The sequence below is a fragment of the Mesocricetus auratus genome, unplaced genomic scaffold, assembly GCF_017639785.1.
Source record: "Mesocricetus auratus isolate SY011 unplaced genomic scaffold, BCM_Maur_2.0 Super-Scaffold_100018, whole genome shotgun sequence".
Lineage (NCBI taxonomy): Eukaryota > Metazoa > Chordata > Mammalia > Rodentia > Cricetidae > Mesocricetus > Mesocricetus auratus.
In genome coordinates, this window is record NW_024429199.1 from 2609090 (window position 1) to 2624568 (window position 15479).

The 15479-nt window shown below is 42.0% G+C and overlaps 1 protein-coding gene across 9 annotated transcripts in view; it reads right to left on the reverse strand.

Annotated features, from left to right (window-relative positions):
* Positions 1 to 15479, reverse strand: part of Ak9 (adenylate kinase 9) — a 122016-nt gene that overhangs the window by 69319 nt on the left and 37218 nt on the right. For 7 of the 9 annotated variants that reach the window (XR_005881830.1, XM_040758208.1, XM_040758210.1 and 4 more), the window contains exons 11-13: positions 14650 to 14789; positions 14390 to 14570; positions 2536 to 2680 (exon numbers count right to left, since the gene is read on the reverse strand). Coding sequence is in view for 8 of the 9 variants with exons in the window: in XM_040758208.1 (XP_040614142.1) it covers positions 2536 to 2680; positions 14390 to 14570; positions 14650 to 14789 (466 nt within the window). In the remaining variant the exon portion in view is untranslated. Of the gene's footprint in view, positions 1 to 2535; positions 2681 to 11082; positions 11380 to 14389; positions 14571 to 14649; positions 14790 to 15479 lie in introns of those variants that run through there. The other 2 variants (XM_040758213.1, XM_040758214.1) reach the window with 2 other exon arrangements.

The window sequence follows — 15479 nt, forward strand, 5'->3', positions numbered from 1 at the left end:
CACTGCTGAAGTTAGACAGGCTTGGTTTCAGCTCTGACAGTTGTGTAAGGGCTGGGGGCCTGGTAGCCGCTTGATCTACTTGCCTCGTATTTTCCTAGGCCAAATGAAGATCATTAAATTGAAAGCATTGGATGCATTAGCTGGTGCAGACGCAGGAAGTCTACTGCCTGTTGGTGGCTAACCTCTTTCATTATACATATTTTTGTGATTAAAAAACTCACTATCCTCCCTTGACAAATTTAACTTAAGTATATGTGGGGTTAGAATCCTAATGTTGGAGGTGTTAAGAAGGTTATTGTCAGACTTATAAGTCAGTAATTTTAAAAGGGGTTTTAAGTTCACAGCATACAGGAAAATATCTACTCATATCTTCTAGTAGGGAAGATAACGTAAGAAAAACTTCAGAACTTATGTTTGCTTCCCTAATTTCAGGTGAAAGGAATTACTACAGATTATAATGAGCATAAAAGGCCACTGTTCTACCGGAAGCCTGGCTAGCTACCTTTTGAGATTTAAGTTTCAATCTAGTGTCTTCAATTTAGAGAGATTAACTCAACACTAGGGCACCCTACTCTCCTCATTGTCTGCTCCATTACCTGTTACATGTTTCCCTCCCCCCTCACTAATTTCTTCTTTCCTTCCTCCACAGCCTTTCTTTTGCTTTAGTTTCTTTATCCACTGAAATGGAAGGTAAAAGAGTTAGCAGGATTAATAGGTCTTATGTACAAGGTAGCTAGCACAGCTTTACTGGGTAGTAAACGCTCAATAAACACTACGTATTATTTTTGTTAGGATATATGTTTTATCAGGAAAAGCACATCAGAACTGATATGCAAAAAGCCTCAAGACTTAACGCTGTGCTGCCAGAGGTTCTAGGAAATTCCACAGTGGCAACTGAATCTAGCCTAAAATTGCTGGGACTGATCTCAAAGTTTGGATCCAGATCTTTAAATGTGAAAAAGTTCCACAGCAGTACCGAATGAAGGCTATTCTGTTACAACAGTCATGGTGGCTCACACGTGATTCCAGAATTCAACAGGTAGAGAAGGAGGACTGAAAAGTCAAGCTCGAGACCAGCCTGACTATGCAGTTCCAGGCCAGATGTATATATGTGTGTGCATGTATGTGCATGTGTCCATGCATATGCATGTAAGAAAAGCAGACAACAACTGGAGATATCAGTTCTACCAAACCCCTCTATGAATTACAAAAATAGTTATGGAATTAGAACTCTCATTTTCATAGAGAAAAACAAACACATAAAGTCATTTTGGGATAACAGTAAACTATCCCGAGAAGCAGTGAGTGGCGGATCAGGAGCTGGGCTTTGGAAAGCAGGGGTCATGTGACTTCTCTGCAGTCACTGTGTCATCTGTAAATTTGGAGAGCTGTGGTTATTCATCATCCACACTCCACCAGTGTCACCGAATGTAGTATTTTCTGGTTAGAAGATTTAGTTATGTCAAGGCTGGCACACGGTCTAAAAGAACAAACATCCTAGGAGTTGGGTGAAGCTTCGTTTTAATGGCTAGTGTGGATTAAGTCACAAAATTGCTTGGCCTCTGTTCAGTAGGTAGACCCATGAAGAAATACAGTCTTTAAATGTCCACATTTACAAGCACCTATTCTTAAGGTTATAGAAATCAACTTTCTGGGTTCTGAGCCAGTGTCTCTTCATTCCTCCAACCATTCACTGCAAGACTAAATGTGCAAGTGGCAAGGACACTAAAATGAACAGACCAACATTCCCGACCTCAACCAGCCGAGCTTAACCATTCACTGAGACACACAGACAGAGACAGGGACACGAGACACACAGACAGAGACAGGGACACCAGACACACAGACAGAGACAGGGACACGAGACACACAGACAGAGACAGGGACACCAGACACACAGACAGAGACAGAGACAGGGACACCAGACACACAGACAGAGACAGGGACACCAGACACACAGACAGAGACAGGGACACCAGACACACAGACAGAGACAGGGACACCAGACACACAGACAGAGACAGGGACACCAGACACACAGACAGAGACAGGGACACCAGACACATAGACAGAGACAGGGACACCAGACACACAGACAGAGACAGGGACACCAGACACACAGACAGAGACAGAGACAGGGACACGAGACACACAGACAGAGACAGGGACACCAGACACACAGACAGAGACAGGGACACCAGACACACAGACAGAGACAGGGACACCAGACACACAGACAGAGACAGGGACACGAGACACACAGACAGAGACAGGGACACCAGACACACAGACAGAGACAGGGACACCAGACACACAGACAGAGACAGAGACAGGGACACCAGACACACAGACAGAGACAGGGACACCAGACACACAGACAGAGACAGGGACACCAGACACACAGACAGAGACAGGGACACGAGACACACAGACAGAGACAGGGACACCAGACACACAGACAGAGACAGGGACACCAGACACACAGACAGAGACAGGGACACGAGACACACAGACAGAGACAGGGACACCAGACACCTTGCTTCTTAGCTTTCAGTTCCATCAGTAACTTCTCTTTCACAGTTTTGATAGCCGTGTTGGTGGCCTCAATTATGGTGTCTCTAATTAGTTTTTCGCGGGCGTCATTAAAACGTGGCTGAATAAGTTTAGCATAGTCAACCACCTGCAGAAATATTCAATAAAATTCATGTAATCACAAGGTACTGCGAATATAAAACACATTTGCCACCTATCTATCTGTCTATCTATGTACCTACCTACTTATTTACCTGTCTTCCAAAAATAGATACTACTTAAGGCATCTTTGAAATTATGTATGGGATCCACTGATTTTTTAAAAATCTGTCTTATTTTTATTTTAAAAATTTATTTTTATTATTTTAACTATGTATGTGTATGTGGGGGATGGGTATGTACAGGAGTACAGGTGCCTGCAGAGGACTTGGGCTCAGCTCCCCTTGGAGCTGTAAGCCACCTGATGGGGGTGCTGGGGATTGAATTTGTCTTTTCTTCGTCCCCAGCTCTCATTTATAGCCCTTGGAATATTTTGTGCTTAGTCACTATAGATCAGCTTCATCTTTTCCAGAATTTCTTATAAATCATAGGGAGTACAATCTGCTTCAGGCTTTTGCCCCTAGAAGAATGCTTTTGTGATCCACCAGATTATCTTTTCATTGCTCAGCATTATTCTGTTATGAACACACTAATTTTTCATTCATTTACCCTTGGAAGGGTACATGGCTTGTGTCCAGGTCTGGTATCCTAAGTGATAAAGCAGCAGTTAACATTTATACAAAATCTCTTTGTAGATGTCTTCATTACTTAGATCACATGCTAATGTTATATTTGACTTTCAAAAAAGCATGAATTTGCATTTTCTTGGCAGCCTCACTAACACATGGCTTTATGAACTTTTTCAATTTTAGTCATCCAAATGGATATGAAGATATTTCTCACTGTAGTTTAAATCTAGACTTTCCTAATCACTGAAAACTTTCAACCTCCTCTTTGTTGAGGGCTGGGCTGAACTCAAGGCTTTTCCAAAGGCCCTGACATATGGAGAAGGAACATAAACCCTTGTCTAAAACCAGAAGTACACTTGGCAAAGTTTGTAATGGCCTGGCATCAGGAGCCTGCTCTTGGCAGGTCCAAGGCTGCTGTGTGCTTAGACTCTGATGCCCTTGAGATACCCTGTGTTCCCCTTGTGCCACATCATTTGAATAGCTTCCTGTTAACTCTGTCTCATTGTGTGATAACTTTCTGCTGACTTAGCCCCATTTCTCCCCTGGAAATGGTACACCAGACTCTGCATGTAGTCAGCTTGGCATAAGACAGCTTGTGCAAGACCTCCAGATCTCAAACTTACCTGTCACCTTATCTTCTGATCTCCAGGTCCTCTCTCTCAGGATGATCTCCTTGTCCAGGTCACCCCTGTGTGCTTATTTTATACTCATGGTTGTCTGTATAAGCGTATGTTCAGCCTTTGACTGCTTCAAATATTGGGTTAGAATTCTCAGTACATTCTAGTGGCTAACTCTTGTGAGGTGGAGGCTAGACTTACAAGTGAGTCAGTGGATCTTAGAAACAGCTTCATCTGTGCCTTACAACTATAAGTAGTACTTGCAAATACTCAGACTCCAGTTCTCTTTTCCTTCATTTTACTGCATTGCTTTATTCTGTGGCAAAACACTTATCTCTACATCATGGTTTAATGGCTACACAGAGTTGTATTAGATGAATGTGTCACAACTTACTTAACATATGTATTTAGATTTTAGGTGAGTATGTGTACTGTACACGTGTGTGTGAGTTATGCAGATGTGCACACATGTGCATGGAGCTGCAAGAGCCAGTATGTGTGTGTGCCCATGTACTGCATGTGGCTGTGTGGAGGCCAAGGTCAGTGTCGGGTGTCCTTTTTGAGACAAGCTCTCTCACTGAAGTCAAAGCTTACTGACTTGGGTAGACTGGCAAGCTAGTGAACCCCAGGGACCGGCTTGATTCTACGTCTCCTTCCCTGCGGTTACAGATGTGCTGCCACGCCTGCTGGCTTTTTACAGGCATGCTGAAGATCCAAATTCCGTGTTTTCATGTTTGTGTGTCAAGCGCTTCATTGAATCTCTCCAGTCCCTTGATGCAGATGTTTTTTAAATACATATTTAGGTAGAAGTCCAGCTATGATAAATGCTACAGTCTGTGTATCTTCCATATGATGGTTTCTTTTCTAAATTTTTTATTCATTTATTTTATGGGTGTGGGTGTTTTGCTTCCATGTATGTCTGTGAATCCTGTATATGTATAGTACAGTGTCAGATTCCCTGACACTGTAACTTCAGATGGTTGAGTCATCATGTGGGTGCTGGAAATGGAACTTAGGTCCTCCAGAAGAACAGTCAGTTCTCATAACCACTGAAGTATATCTCTATCCCCATGACAGTTTCCTTAGGAAAATTTGTAAACTGGATTTGAAATTCAAAGGCTCAGCATGGATTTTGGCCTGGATTTCCAATGACAAATGGCTATATTCTTCTCAACAGTATGATACTGGTTTTTCCTATCCTAGCTGCACATCAATATTTGGTGTTAATAGCAGTATTTTCCTTTTTCTTTTGCTTTTATTAACACATACCAATTACACATGTTATTTTTTATACATGTTCACCCTATAACTCTTTACTGCTCCCTCTCACTCTTCTGAACCCTCCCTCTTTCCAACTAATCCCTTTTTGCTTTCATATAATAATAATCTATAAAATGTAATGATGATATTAATATAGCATATCTTTTGTGTCTTAACATCTGTGCTTATCAGGAATATGATATCCTTTTCTTCTAGTATTTAATGACTACTTTTATGCATTGCCCATTTGCTATTTTTTCCCCACTGAGGCTTCTTCTGATATTGATTTATCTGTTCACATTTTAAAATATCCCTTTGTTTGTCACGTGTGATGGTTTAAAAATATGCCCACACAGCTTTTCATATGTGTGCTGGTTTGAATGAGAGTGGCCTCCCCCAGGCTCAGAGATTTGAATGCTTGGTCACCAGGGAGTGGCACTATTTGAAAGGATTAGGAGGTGTGGCCTTGTTGGAGGAAGTGTGTCTCTGGGGCAGAGCTTTGAGGTTTCAAAAGCCCCAGTCAGGCCCAGTGTCCCTTTCTCTCTCTCCCTGTGAATGGATCAGGATGTAGAACTCTCAGCTACTTCTCCCACACCATGTCTGCCTCCATGCTATCATGCTCCCTGCCATGATGACAATGGGCTAAACCTATGGAACTGTAAGCCAGCCCCAATTGGATGATTTCTTTTGTAAGAGTTGCCATGGTCACAGTGTCTCTTCCCAGTAATAGAACACTGATTAAGACAATGTGCCTCTCTTCAGAAAGTGGTACCTCATTTTCTTCTCTCATGTAGGTGGAAGTTGCTTTAAATGAATTGAGTAGGACTTCCTGGTAGAATGGTGGCTTAGAAGCTGACTGCATGTGACATGGCGAAGGGGAGTTGGGAGAAGAATAGACTCTATACCGAGGGGAGGGCGAGAGGGGAAGGTAAGCCAGAGCTTGGTGATCTACAGAGTCATAGAACAGTCAGCATAGTGAAAAGAAGCCACAGAAGTCCAACAACAGCTAGCCAGGTGGCCTTGGTGGAAAGACAAGAGCTGTCTTACCCTAGAACGACCCAACAGTCCTTACAGGACTCCAACCCAGTAGCAAGTTCTGATGTGACAGTGATTCCAATCGGGGCACAGGCCAGCAGTGGAAAGGAATCCCCTTTGTCACTCCCCGTGACCTGATAGTAATATGGCATATCTTTTGCATGGCTGGGCATCATCTTAAGTGTGACCCCACTCTGGGTGTTGGAGAATCCCAGAACAGGGAGCAGTCACAAGTAAGGACCCTGAATTCAACTGACTCCAGCTCCAGGGTGGCAGAGAGCCGTGAGAAAGTCCTGGAACTCAGGAGGGCTGGATACAGACAAGCTGAGAGTACAGTCTCCAGCAGCTACCCAGCTCAACTAAGAAAACTTTGGGATTTAATATCCCTGGGCCTGAGGTCTGTGGATGGACGGACCTCTGCAGCTTGAACAACTACGTTTTGAATTTAGCTATATGCCGAAATGGTCCCTGCTGAAAAGGCTGAGAATTCTGGAGCTCCAGAGGACTATTTTATGCCCATAGCTGGATCCCTCCAGCATGATGGGTGTTCCTGGGTTTTGAAAATGTGGAGACAGTTCTGCCTATATGGATTTCAGAGCTGCGGCTATTTGCCTAGTTCCCAGTGGACTTAAGAGGCATCCCTCCAGCTAGAACAGGAGCTACCTCAGGTACATACCACCTAGAAGCTGCAATCCTTAGTGTGACCAGAAGAAAGGTAGTGTGTTAAGGAGGTAAGCTTTTGAAAAGAGGATGCTTTGGGGGACCCAGCACAGGCAGTGAAGGAGCATGAATCATGGGACAGACAGGACCCCACAAAATCAGCTGACCCTTCTCTTCCAATGCACTTGGCAGATTCCAATTCTGAGGACCCCAAAAACGGCCACTCTAACACACCATGTTAAAAACGATATTTTCAGCAGTGTTTTGACCTTTATCTTATTGTTAGAAACTTATTTATTTTATTTTTTGTTGTCCTTCTCCATTAAATCTTTTATACTTTTTATTTTATTATTGGACTATATCTTTTATTTTAATCTCTTTGTACCCCCCTTCATCATGGCCTTTCCCAATTTTTATTTAATCTTGCTTCTCCTTTGTTTTTTTCCCTTTTCATGCATACACTTACTGTTTCTTAGTTTACATTATTAGATACTTCTTCTTTCAGGATTTTTAAAAATTAATTTATTTTTACATTCTAATCCTAGTTCCCCCTCCTTCCTCTCCTTCTGCTCCCCTCTCTTCCCCCCCCCCCCACCTACCATCTGCTCCTTGGAGAGGGTAAGGCCTCCCTAGGAAGTCTACTAAGTGTTGGGCCCCAGCCACCACAGGGTCTCTGTGAGTTGTTTGTTGGACAATAACCACAGGTGCATACTGTGTTCTAGTCCCGGCTTACAGCCCTGGCCTTGCCCCCACTGGCATCAACCTTTAGTTATGAAAACACAAACTCTGAACTCTTATACCTGGGGTTTCTTCACTGTGCTATAAGTCTGTATATAAGACTGCTCCCTCCTAACAATAAACACACACACACACACACACACACACACACACACACATTCTCTTAGCACAAATGGCTGGACATCTTGTCTTTCATTTAAATCTCCAGGCTTTCATCTGACACATTGGACTTGCTTCAAGTGAAGCTAGGGAAAGAAAGAGGACCCTGAGAGATCGCCCTCAGAGGCTGGCCAGCAGGAAAGGATTTATGAGGGTGAATTGGAAATGGGTATCTTAACTTCTAAGACTTTATTGATAGAAGAATTGTTAAAGAATTGATAGAACAGATAAGAGAATTGTTAAAGAAACAAGGTACTGGTATTAAGCAAAAGACATCTAAAAGACAAGTCCATGGTTTTTACACTCAGGAGACAGAGGCAGGTATATCTCTGATTTCAAGGGCAGCCTAGTATATGGAGTGAATTCCAGGACAGGCAGAAATAAACAGAGAAACCCTGTGTCATAAAAGGAAAAAATAAAAGAAATAGAGTAATAGTAATAAATAAATAAGTTCTATAAAGATGGAATATACACAGAGAGTCTGGATACTGTATGCTATTGTGTTGTCATTGAATTGTTCAATTGCAAAGGAAGGAATAACAATTGCTAAAATACACTTGATTATAAATGCTGCTGCATTAATCCAACTTACATATTTTAAAAATGCTTTGACTTCAAAATTTAAGTATAAGAATGTTACTTTGGAAACGAGATTTTATTTGTGTTTCCACAGAAAATGAAAAGCTGTGGATTCCTTCCAGATTAATATGGTTTGATGAAACAAGACCCCCTGAAGCAGTGGCCCAGGTAATCCAACATTCAAAACAGCTGGGACAAGGCAGCCTTGCAGACCACTACAGCCAGGATTTCTGGATTTTCATAGGATCCCCATGGTATTTCAGTGTCCCCAAACAGAAGGAAGCAGTTTGGAGAGAACAATGCCCACATTCTCAAATATTGTTTATAAATATCTGTTTTCATTTAAATGGGGTTGATTATAGATGGCAGGCCATTTGATCAAGGAATGGGCTGGGTCCCTATCTCTGAAACTTGTAGACATAGGGCTTATTACCATATGCTTTGTTTGGCTACGGCGCCTAGGCGCTAGACAAGCCCAGGCTCAATTTGTCACTCGAGGCACCACGACTAAGTCTGTCCCATCATCTAGTTGAGGCAGGACCAAGGCACCTCTTCACCCTCCACACCCCTGTGTCTAGGCTGAGCAAGGTATCTATCCATACAGAATGGGCTCTACTAAGTCAGTTTGTGCCATAGTGTTAGGTCTTGGGCCCACTGCATTGGCCTCATATATTGTTCCAGTCACACCATTGTCACCTATGTGAAGGGAGTCTAGTTCAAGCTTATGAAGGTTCCTCATTTGGCAGACCTGAGTCAGTGATCTCTCACTAGCTGGGGTCAGCTGTTTCTGTGGTTTCCCCATCATGGTCTTGACTCCTTTGTTCATATTATTGCTCCTCCTTCACTTCTATTGTACTCCAGGAGTTTGGCCCACTGGCTAGTTGTGGATTTCTGCATCTGCTCCCATCTGTTTTCAGAAGAGGGTTCTAACTTCTCTGGAGTTGTGAATTGTAGGTTGGGTATCTTTTGCTTTATGTCTGGTATCCATTTATGAGTGAGTACATACTATATTTTTCTTTCTGGTTTTGGGTTATTTCACTCAGGATATTTTTTCTAGTTCTGTCCATTTGCCTGTGAATTTTAGGATGTCATTGTTTCTTACAGCTGAGTAGTACTCCATTGTATAAATACAGCACATTTTCTTTATCCATTCTTCAATTGAGGAACATCTAGGTTGTTTCCAAGATCTGACTATTACAAATAATATTGCTATGAACATAGTTGTGCAAATGTCCTTGTGCTATGAACGTGCCTCCTTTGGGTATTTGCTCAACAGTGGTATTGCAGGGTCTTGAGGTAGGTTGATCCTTAATTTTTTTTGGTCCAATCTATTTGGTGTTCTGTAAGTCTCTTGTATTTTCATAGGCATGTCCTTCTTTAGGTTAGAGATGTTTTTGTCTATGATTTTGCTGAACATATTTTCTGTGCCTTTGATTTGAACTTCTCCTTCTTCTATCTCTATTATTCTTAGGTTTGGTCTTTTCATGGTGTACCATATTTCCTGCATGTTTTTTGTTAAGGATTTGTTTGATTTTAAATTTTCCTTGACCAATGAATCTATTTCCTCCAAATTATCTCCCATGCCTGAGATTCTCTCTTTCATCTCTTGTATTCTGTTGTTTATGCTTGCATTTGTGGTTCCTGATTATTTACCCAGATTTTCCATTTCAAGAATTCCCTTGGTTTGTGTTTCCTTTATTGCCTCTATTTCAAATTTCATGTCTTAAATCGTTTCTTTACTAGCTTGATTGCTTTTTCTTGGTTTTCTTTGAAGGATTTGTTGATATCTTCCATTTTTTGTTTGTGTTTTCCTTCATTTCTTTAAGATAACTTTTCATTTCCTCTTTATGGGCCTTGATCATTCTCATACAATTATTTTTAGGTCATTTTCTTCTGCTTCATCTGTGTCGAGATGCTCAGGTCTTGATGCTGTAGCACTACTAGTTCCTAGTGGTGCCACATAGCTCTTTATATTGTTGAGTGTGTTCTTACCTTGCTGTCTGCGCATCTCTTCTTCTAATCTGTGTAGGCAAAGCTTTGCTGCAGGGGTTCTCTCTTTCTCCAATTGGTATAGTTGGGGGCTGTGGCTCTGTTGATCGCTCCTTCAGGCACAAGTGGAGCAGAGCTTCCTGGGAATGCTCCTTCTGGTGGAAGTGAGCCCACTGCTCAGGTGGTCACTCTTTGAGGTGCAGGTTGGGCTATAGCTCCAGTGGACCCCCTCCCATTGGAGGTGTAGATGGGGCTGAGGGTCCAGTGGTTGATGTAGTAGTGGGGTGTCTACAACTGAGAAATGTTAGAGGATGCTAGCTGAGTCACAGGTGCTTTATCCCAGGGTAACATTTTGCAACAGCTTCCAGAAGCTACTGCTGGAAACCACTGCTGTTGTTTCACACAGTGATCACTCCTTGCTCCTGTGCCTGAAGCTCCAACCTCCCTCTGACACTGCTTCCGGGTCTGAGGCTTGTGGTTCCCTTGATGCTGTTCTGGACCTGAAGCTCAGGTCTCCTTCTGATGCTGCTTGGTGTCTGAAGCATGAACCTCCCTCTGACGCTGCTCTATTAGATACTTCTTAACAATATGTTTTCCATTTTCATTTCTGTGTTAATTTTTGGTTGTGTTAGTGGACTTTAATTAATTTTAAGTGTACTCCTTTATCTTGTATGGTTTGTTATTTCTTCAGGAGTTTGTTTTCTCCTTTATGAGTCTTACGGGGGATTTGCCCTCAAGAAATAAAATCGGAAAAGACATCCAAACCAACAGATGATGAACACCAGGACAAGGGAAGCATGGAGAAGCAAGGTAGCATAACTCCTTTAAACGACCCAGCTACTCAGTTCAGAAGTACTGAGATGAGTAAGATGTTTTGTCAAGACTTAAAAGTTTACTTAGAGAAATGATCAGCGACCTAAGACAATACATTGAAAAGCAGAATGTTGAAGTAAGGGAATCAACTCGTGGCCTGGAAAGGGTGGCAGATTGCACAGGTGAGAACATCTGTGTGTGTATGAGACCATGGGGAGCATGGATGAAAAGGTTGAGCAGCAGTTAGGAGAGATCCAGCAGAGCCTGGGCTTTCGAAGAAAAACAAAAGGTAAATGTTAGGAATGAAAACTCAATGAATCTTATTTTAAGAAATGAACAAACTGTCAAAAATGTATCCAATAGTCTGAAACAATAAAGTGCAGAATATTTGGGATGCTGATGATGTCAAGAAAATACGATATTCAAACCTCAACATGGAAGAAAAACACACAGCCTCCTGGTGTGGACCCTGGGTCCCCTAGTTTTCCATGGTGCCCCCTTCAGTGTTTCCTCCTATCCCATCTCCATTCCTTTGTGACTTTGCTGACCCCCAGAACCAGCCTCTACCAGGAACCCTTAGCCGCACACTAACTAGGGAACCCTCCCTCCTCCCTGACCTCCATTCTAGTCTCTCCATCCTTGCTTATAGTCCTGCCACAGTCTGCCCACAGGAGCCCGTTCTCCAGGCCTACCTCCATCCCTAGTGATCCAGGGTCCCCCTCGTTTTTCTCTGGTGAACCCTTTCAGCCTTTCTTTCTAGCCCATCTCCATCCCTAGCCTCCTTCTCTGCTAGAGGGAAGAAAGACTCTCCACCAGGGATCCACAGAGCAGAGCTCCACACATAAAAGATGAGACCAGATACCCACACCAAGAAACACCTCAAATATCCCAGTTCCAGACACCTAGATCCCAGTGCAATCAATTGGCTTAAACCATCTGTTGTCTAAAAAACAAAACAAAAACAAACCCAGCAAACCAAAACATCCCGCCTCATCAACAAAGATACTCATAGTTGAGAGTGAAAGCCAGGATGCCAATCTACCAAGCAGGCAGAGGCCTAAACACTTGGCACAACTGTTCTGACAAAAATCCTTCAAAATTAATCCTAAAGAATTGGGACAACCACTACATATCAACAGAGGGAAAAGTATACCAAGAAGACACAACAATTTGAAATATATACATCAAATTCTGTGGCTCCAACTTTCATAAAAAGACAGGTAGGTCCTGATAACAATAATAGTGGGTGACATCTGCACCTTACTCTCATCAGTTGATGGTTATCCAGACTAAAATTTGATGAAGAAACTTGAAAGTTAATTTGAACTATAGACCAAATGGCTTTAACAGACACTAAAGAATATTCCATAATAGCTGTCTTAACAAATACAAAAGAGTTTAGATAATTTTTGGAAACCAATGACAACAAATATTTGGAGATTGGACAGTGCCCTTTCATTTTTTATTTTAAAGTTTTCATTTAGGTGTATGTATGCATGTGCCTCTGTGCATGACAAATACATGTGAGTGCCCATGAAGATCAAAGAAGACATTGACCTGGGAACTGGAATTGCAGGGAATCCTGAGGCACCTAACACCATGCAGTAGAAGATCAGCAGGCACTGTTAACTACAGAGCTATGCCCCCAGACCCTGGGACAACATACTCTTGAATGGCCAGGGTCATTGAATAAAGCTGGGAGGAGACTAAAAATTCCTGGAATATAAATGTAAATGAAACACAACTTAATACTTTTGGGGACACAGTGAAGACAGCTCTAAGAGGGAAGTTTATAGCTGTGGGTGCTTAGATTAAAAAACTCAGATCTCTCTTAAATAGATAACTTAATGATTCATCTCAGGCTTCAGACAACAGGCCAATCCCAAAAGCACTAACAAAACTTAGGGCAAGATTAAATGAAATGGAGGCTACAGGAAAAATACAAAGAAACAATGAAACAAATTTGGGTTCCTTGCAAAAAATAAACAAGGTTAAAAAAACATAGATGGACACCCATGTCAATAAGACAATGTGCTAATGACCAATAGACATGAAAATGAGATATCACCAGACACACTAGAGTGGTTAAAATTAGGAAAATCCCCAAAACAAGAGTTGTCATGGATATGGCATAACAGCTCTTATACTCAGCTAACAGGTGTAAGGTGGCAGGGCTGGTGTGGGATTGTCTCTACCAGCTGAAGCACACATGCATGCTCTTCCGTGGCAGCAACAGCCCTACTGCACACACTTCCAAAGCAAGGATATGTATGTGTGTGCAAAAGGCTCATGCAAGAATTTTTATGAGAATTGTTCATAATGCGTCAATCTGAAATCAACCTGAGTTTTCTTTCCAAAAACTCATAAAAAATAATAAACTCTAGCTGCATGTAACATGGGCAGCAATTACAATTACGGTTTTAGGCAAAAGAGGCCAGGTGTAAAGGATATAAACTAAGTTCATAAAGTTTAAAAAATACACAAAACTAAGCTAAGGCACTTCATATATACTTCCATCACAAAACCTTAAGAGTATGGAAGTTAGCTACCTGTAGTTACCTTGCAGGGACGTGTGGGGATGGGCACTTGGAAGAATCACAGAGAATGTTTGTGGGGGAACAGAGAATATTCCATATTCACATTGGGTGGTTAGTAATATGGAGGTTTATTTTATCATAATTCACTGGTTCCTCTTTTCTGTACAATTTTCATATGCCATAATAAAAATGTTAAAAACAAGTAGACAATGTTGCCTCTCCCTCAGCCATGTTTTGAATGCTCTCAGAACTCTCACACGGTTTCTCTGACCACACCATCTTTTAGCCTAGCCTGCTTTCACAGGGAGCCCCCTACACACACTAAGCGTCAGTAATTTCTCTATGTTCCAACCCTTATGAAATATTTTGGCTTTGCCTTTAGTTATATTCCGAGCCTGCCTGCCTTTAGCTGCTGTTATTGCTATCTAAATATAATTTCTTTACGTTTCAGAGTGGAGAACAAGATCACTGAGAAGAGGGAATAAGCCAACACTCCAATATGCTGTGAGGATAGTATTTGCAGATACAGAAAACACTAGGAATGAGTATAGGTGTGAAACTGGGGGCAGGGGGAGGAGCTAGGAGATGGAGGCTGAGATATGGGGGCTGTTGAAAACATGGAGGGACTATAGCTAGCAGCGTCAATGACAGCGGAGAGATGCCTTCCCCATGGCAACCCTAGTACAAGTACCAAGTTCTGCTAAAACTCTGTAATTAAAACAACGGGTAGACAAATAGTTACCTTTCCTTTGAAGTATTCTGCAATCAGGCTGCCCAGCGTCGTTCTCCCTGAGCTCCTGGGCCCAAATATGAAGATTTTACATGGTGGAATTGGCATAGGTGGTAGAAGGCAGGGACGGGGGTTCAGTGAAAATAATTTTAATGTTTCTTCGGAAGAAAGGCAATATATTTTACCTAGAAAACTTAAAACATACCGTAAGAGTAAAGACCTGAAAGCATCACGGGGCAAGTTTAAAAGCAGGTTCGGGAAAGCTTACTAACCTCACAGCAAAATCCGCTGACCCCGAATAAATGTTCCCCTCCTTTAAGGATATGGGACAAGAACGCGCCCACCTGCTTCGGTGCCATCTGTACCGCGGTGCAATGAGTTTATAAGACCCGAGTGTACGGAACAGTTCTTCCTGTGAATAAACTCTGCATCAGAAGTCGAGCCTCAGCTTTGCTGACGTCAGCAGCATCAAATAGTTGATCGTACTTAACGTGATCATATTTAAGGCACAATTTAGAATCCACATTCTGACTTTGGGGTCAGTTATGGTGCTCTGTACTCATCTAAGATTTAATGACATTTAGTTTTCATTTCTTAAAATCTATCTGTGCAAGCATTCATGGTTCCTGTGTGCATGCGTGCGTGTGCGTGTGTGTCAGTGCACACATGGGTAGCAAAGGGAGCAGAGTGGATCAGTCATCTCCTTCCACCACGTGGGCTCCAGAGTTTTAGCTCAGGCTGCCATGTTTGTTGACGAGTGCCTTTACCACTTCAGCTCTCTCTCTCATCCAGTTTTCATTTCTTTAAGAAAATCTCATTTGAATTTTACAGGGAATTTTCTCTCATTAGGTAATAAATATAACAGGGAATTTTCTATCATCTACTTCAAAAACCAGAATCTGAAAATATCTTACTGATAAACTTTTAAGATGTACTGGACTCTTAGTCTGGAATGAATCGGAGTCCAAGTTGTTTTCTGATGTTTGGTTGGTTTTGGTTGGTTGTTCTTTTGGTTTTTGTTATTGGCTTTTCAAGACAAGATTTTTCTGTGTAGTCCTATCTGTTCTGGCACTAGTTCAATAGACCACACTGGCCTCAAACT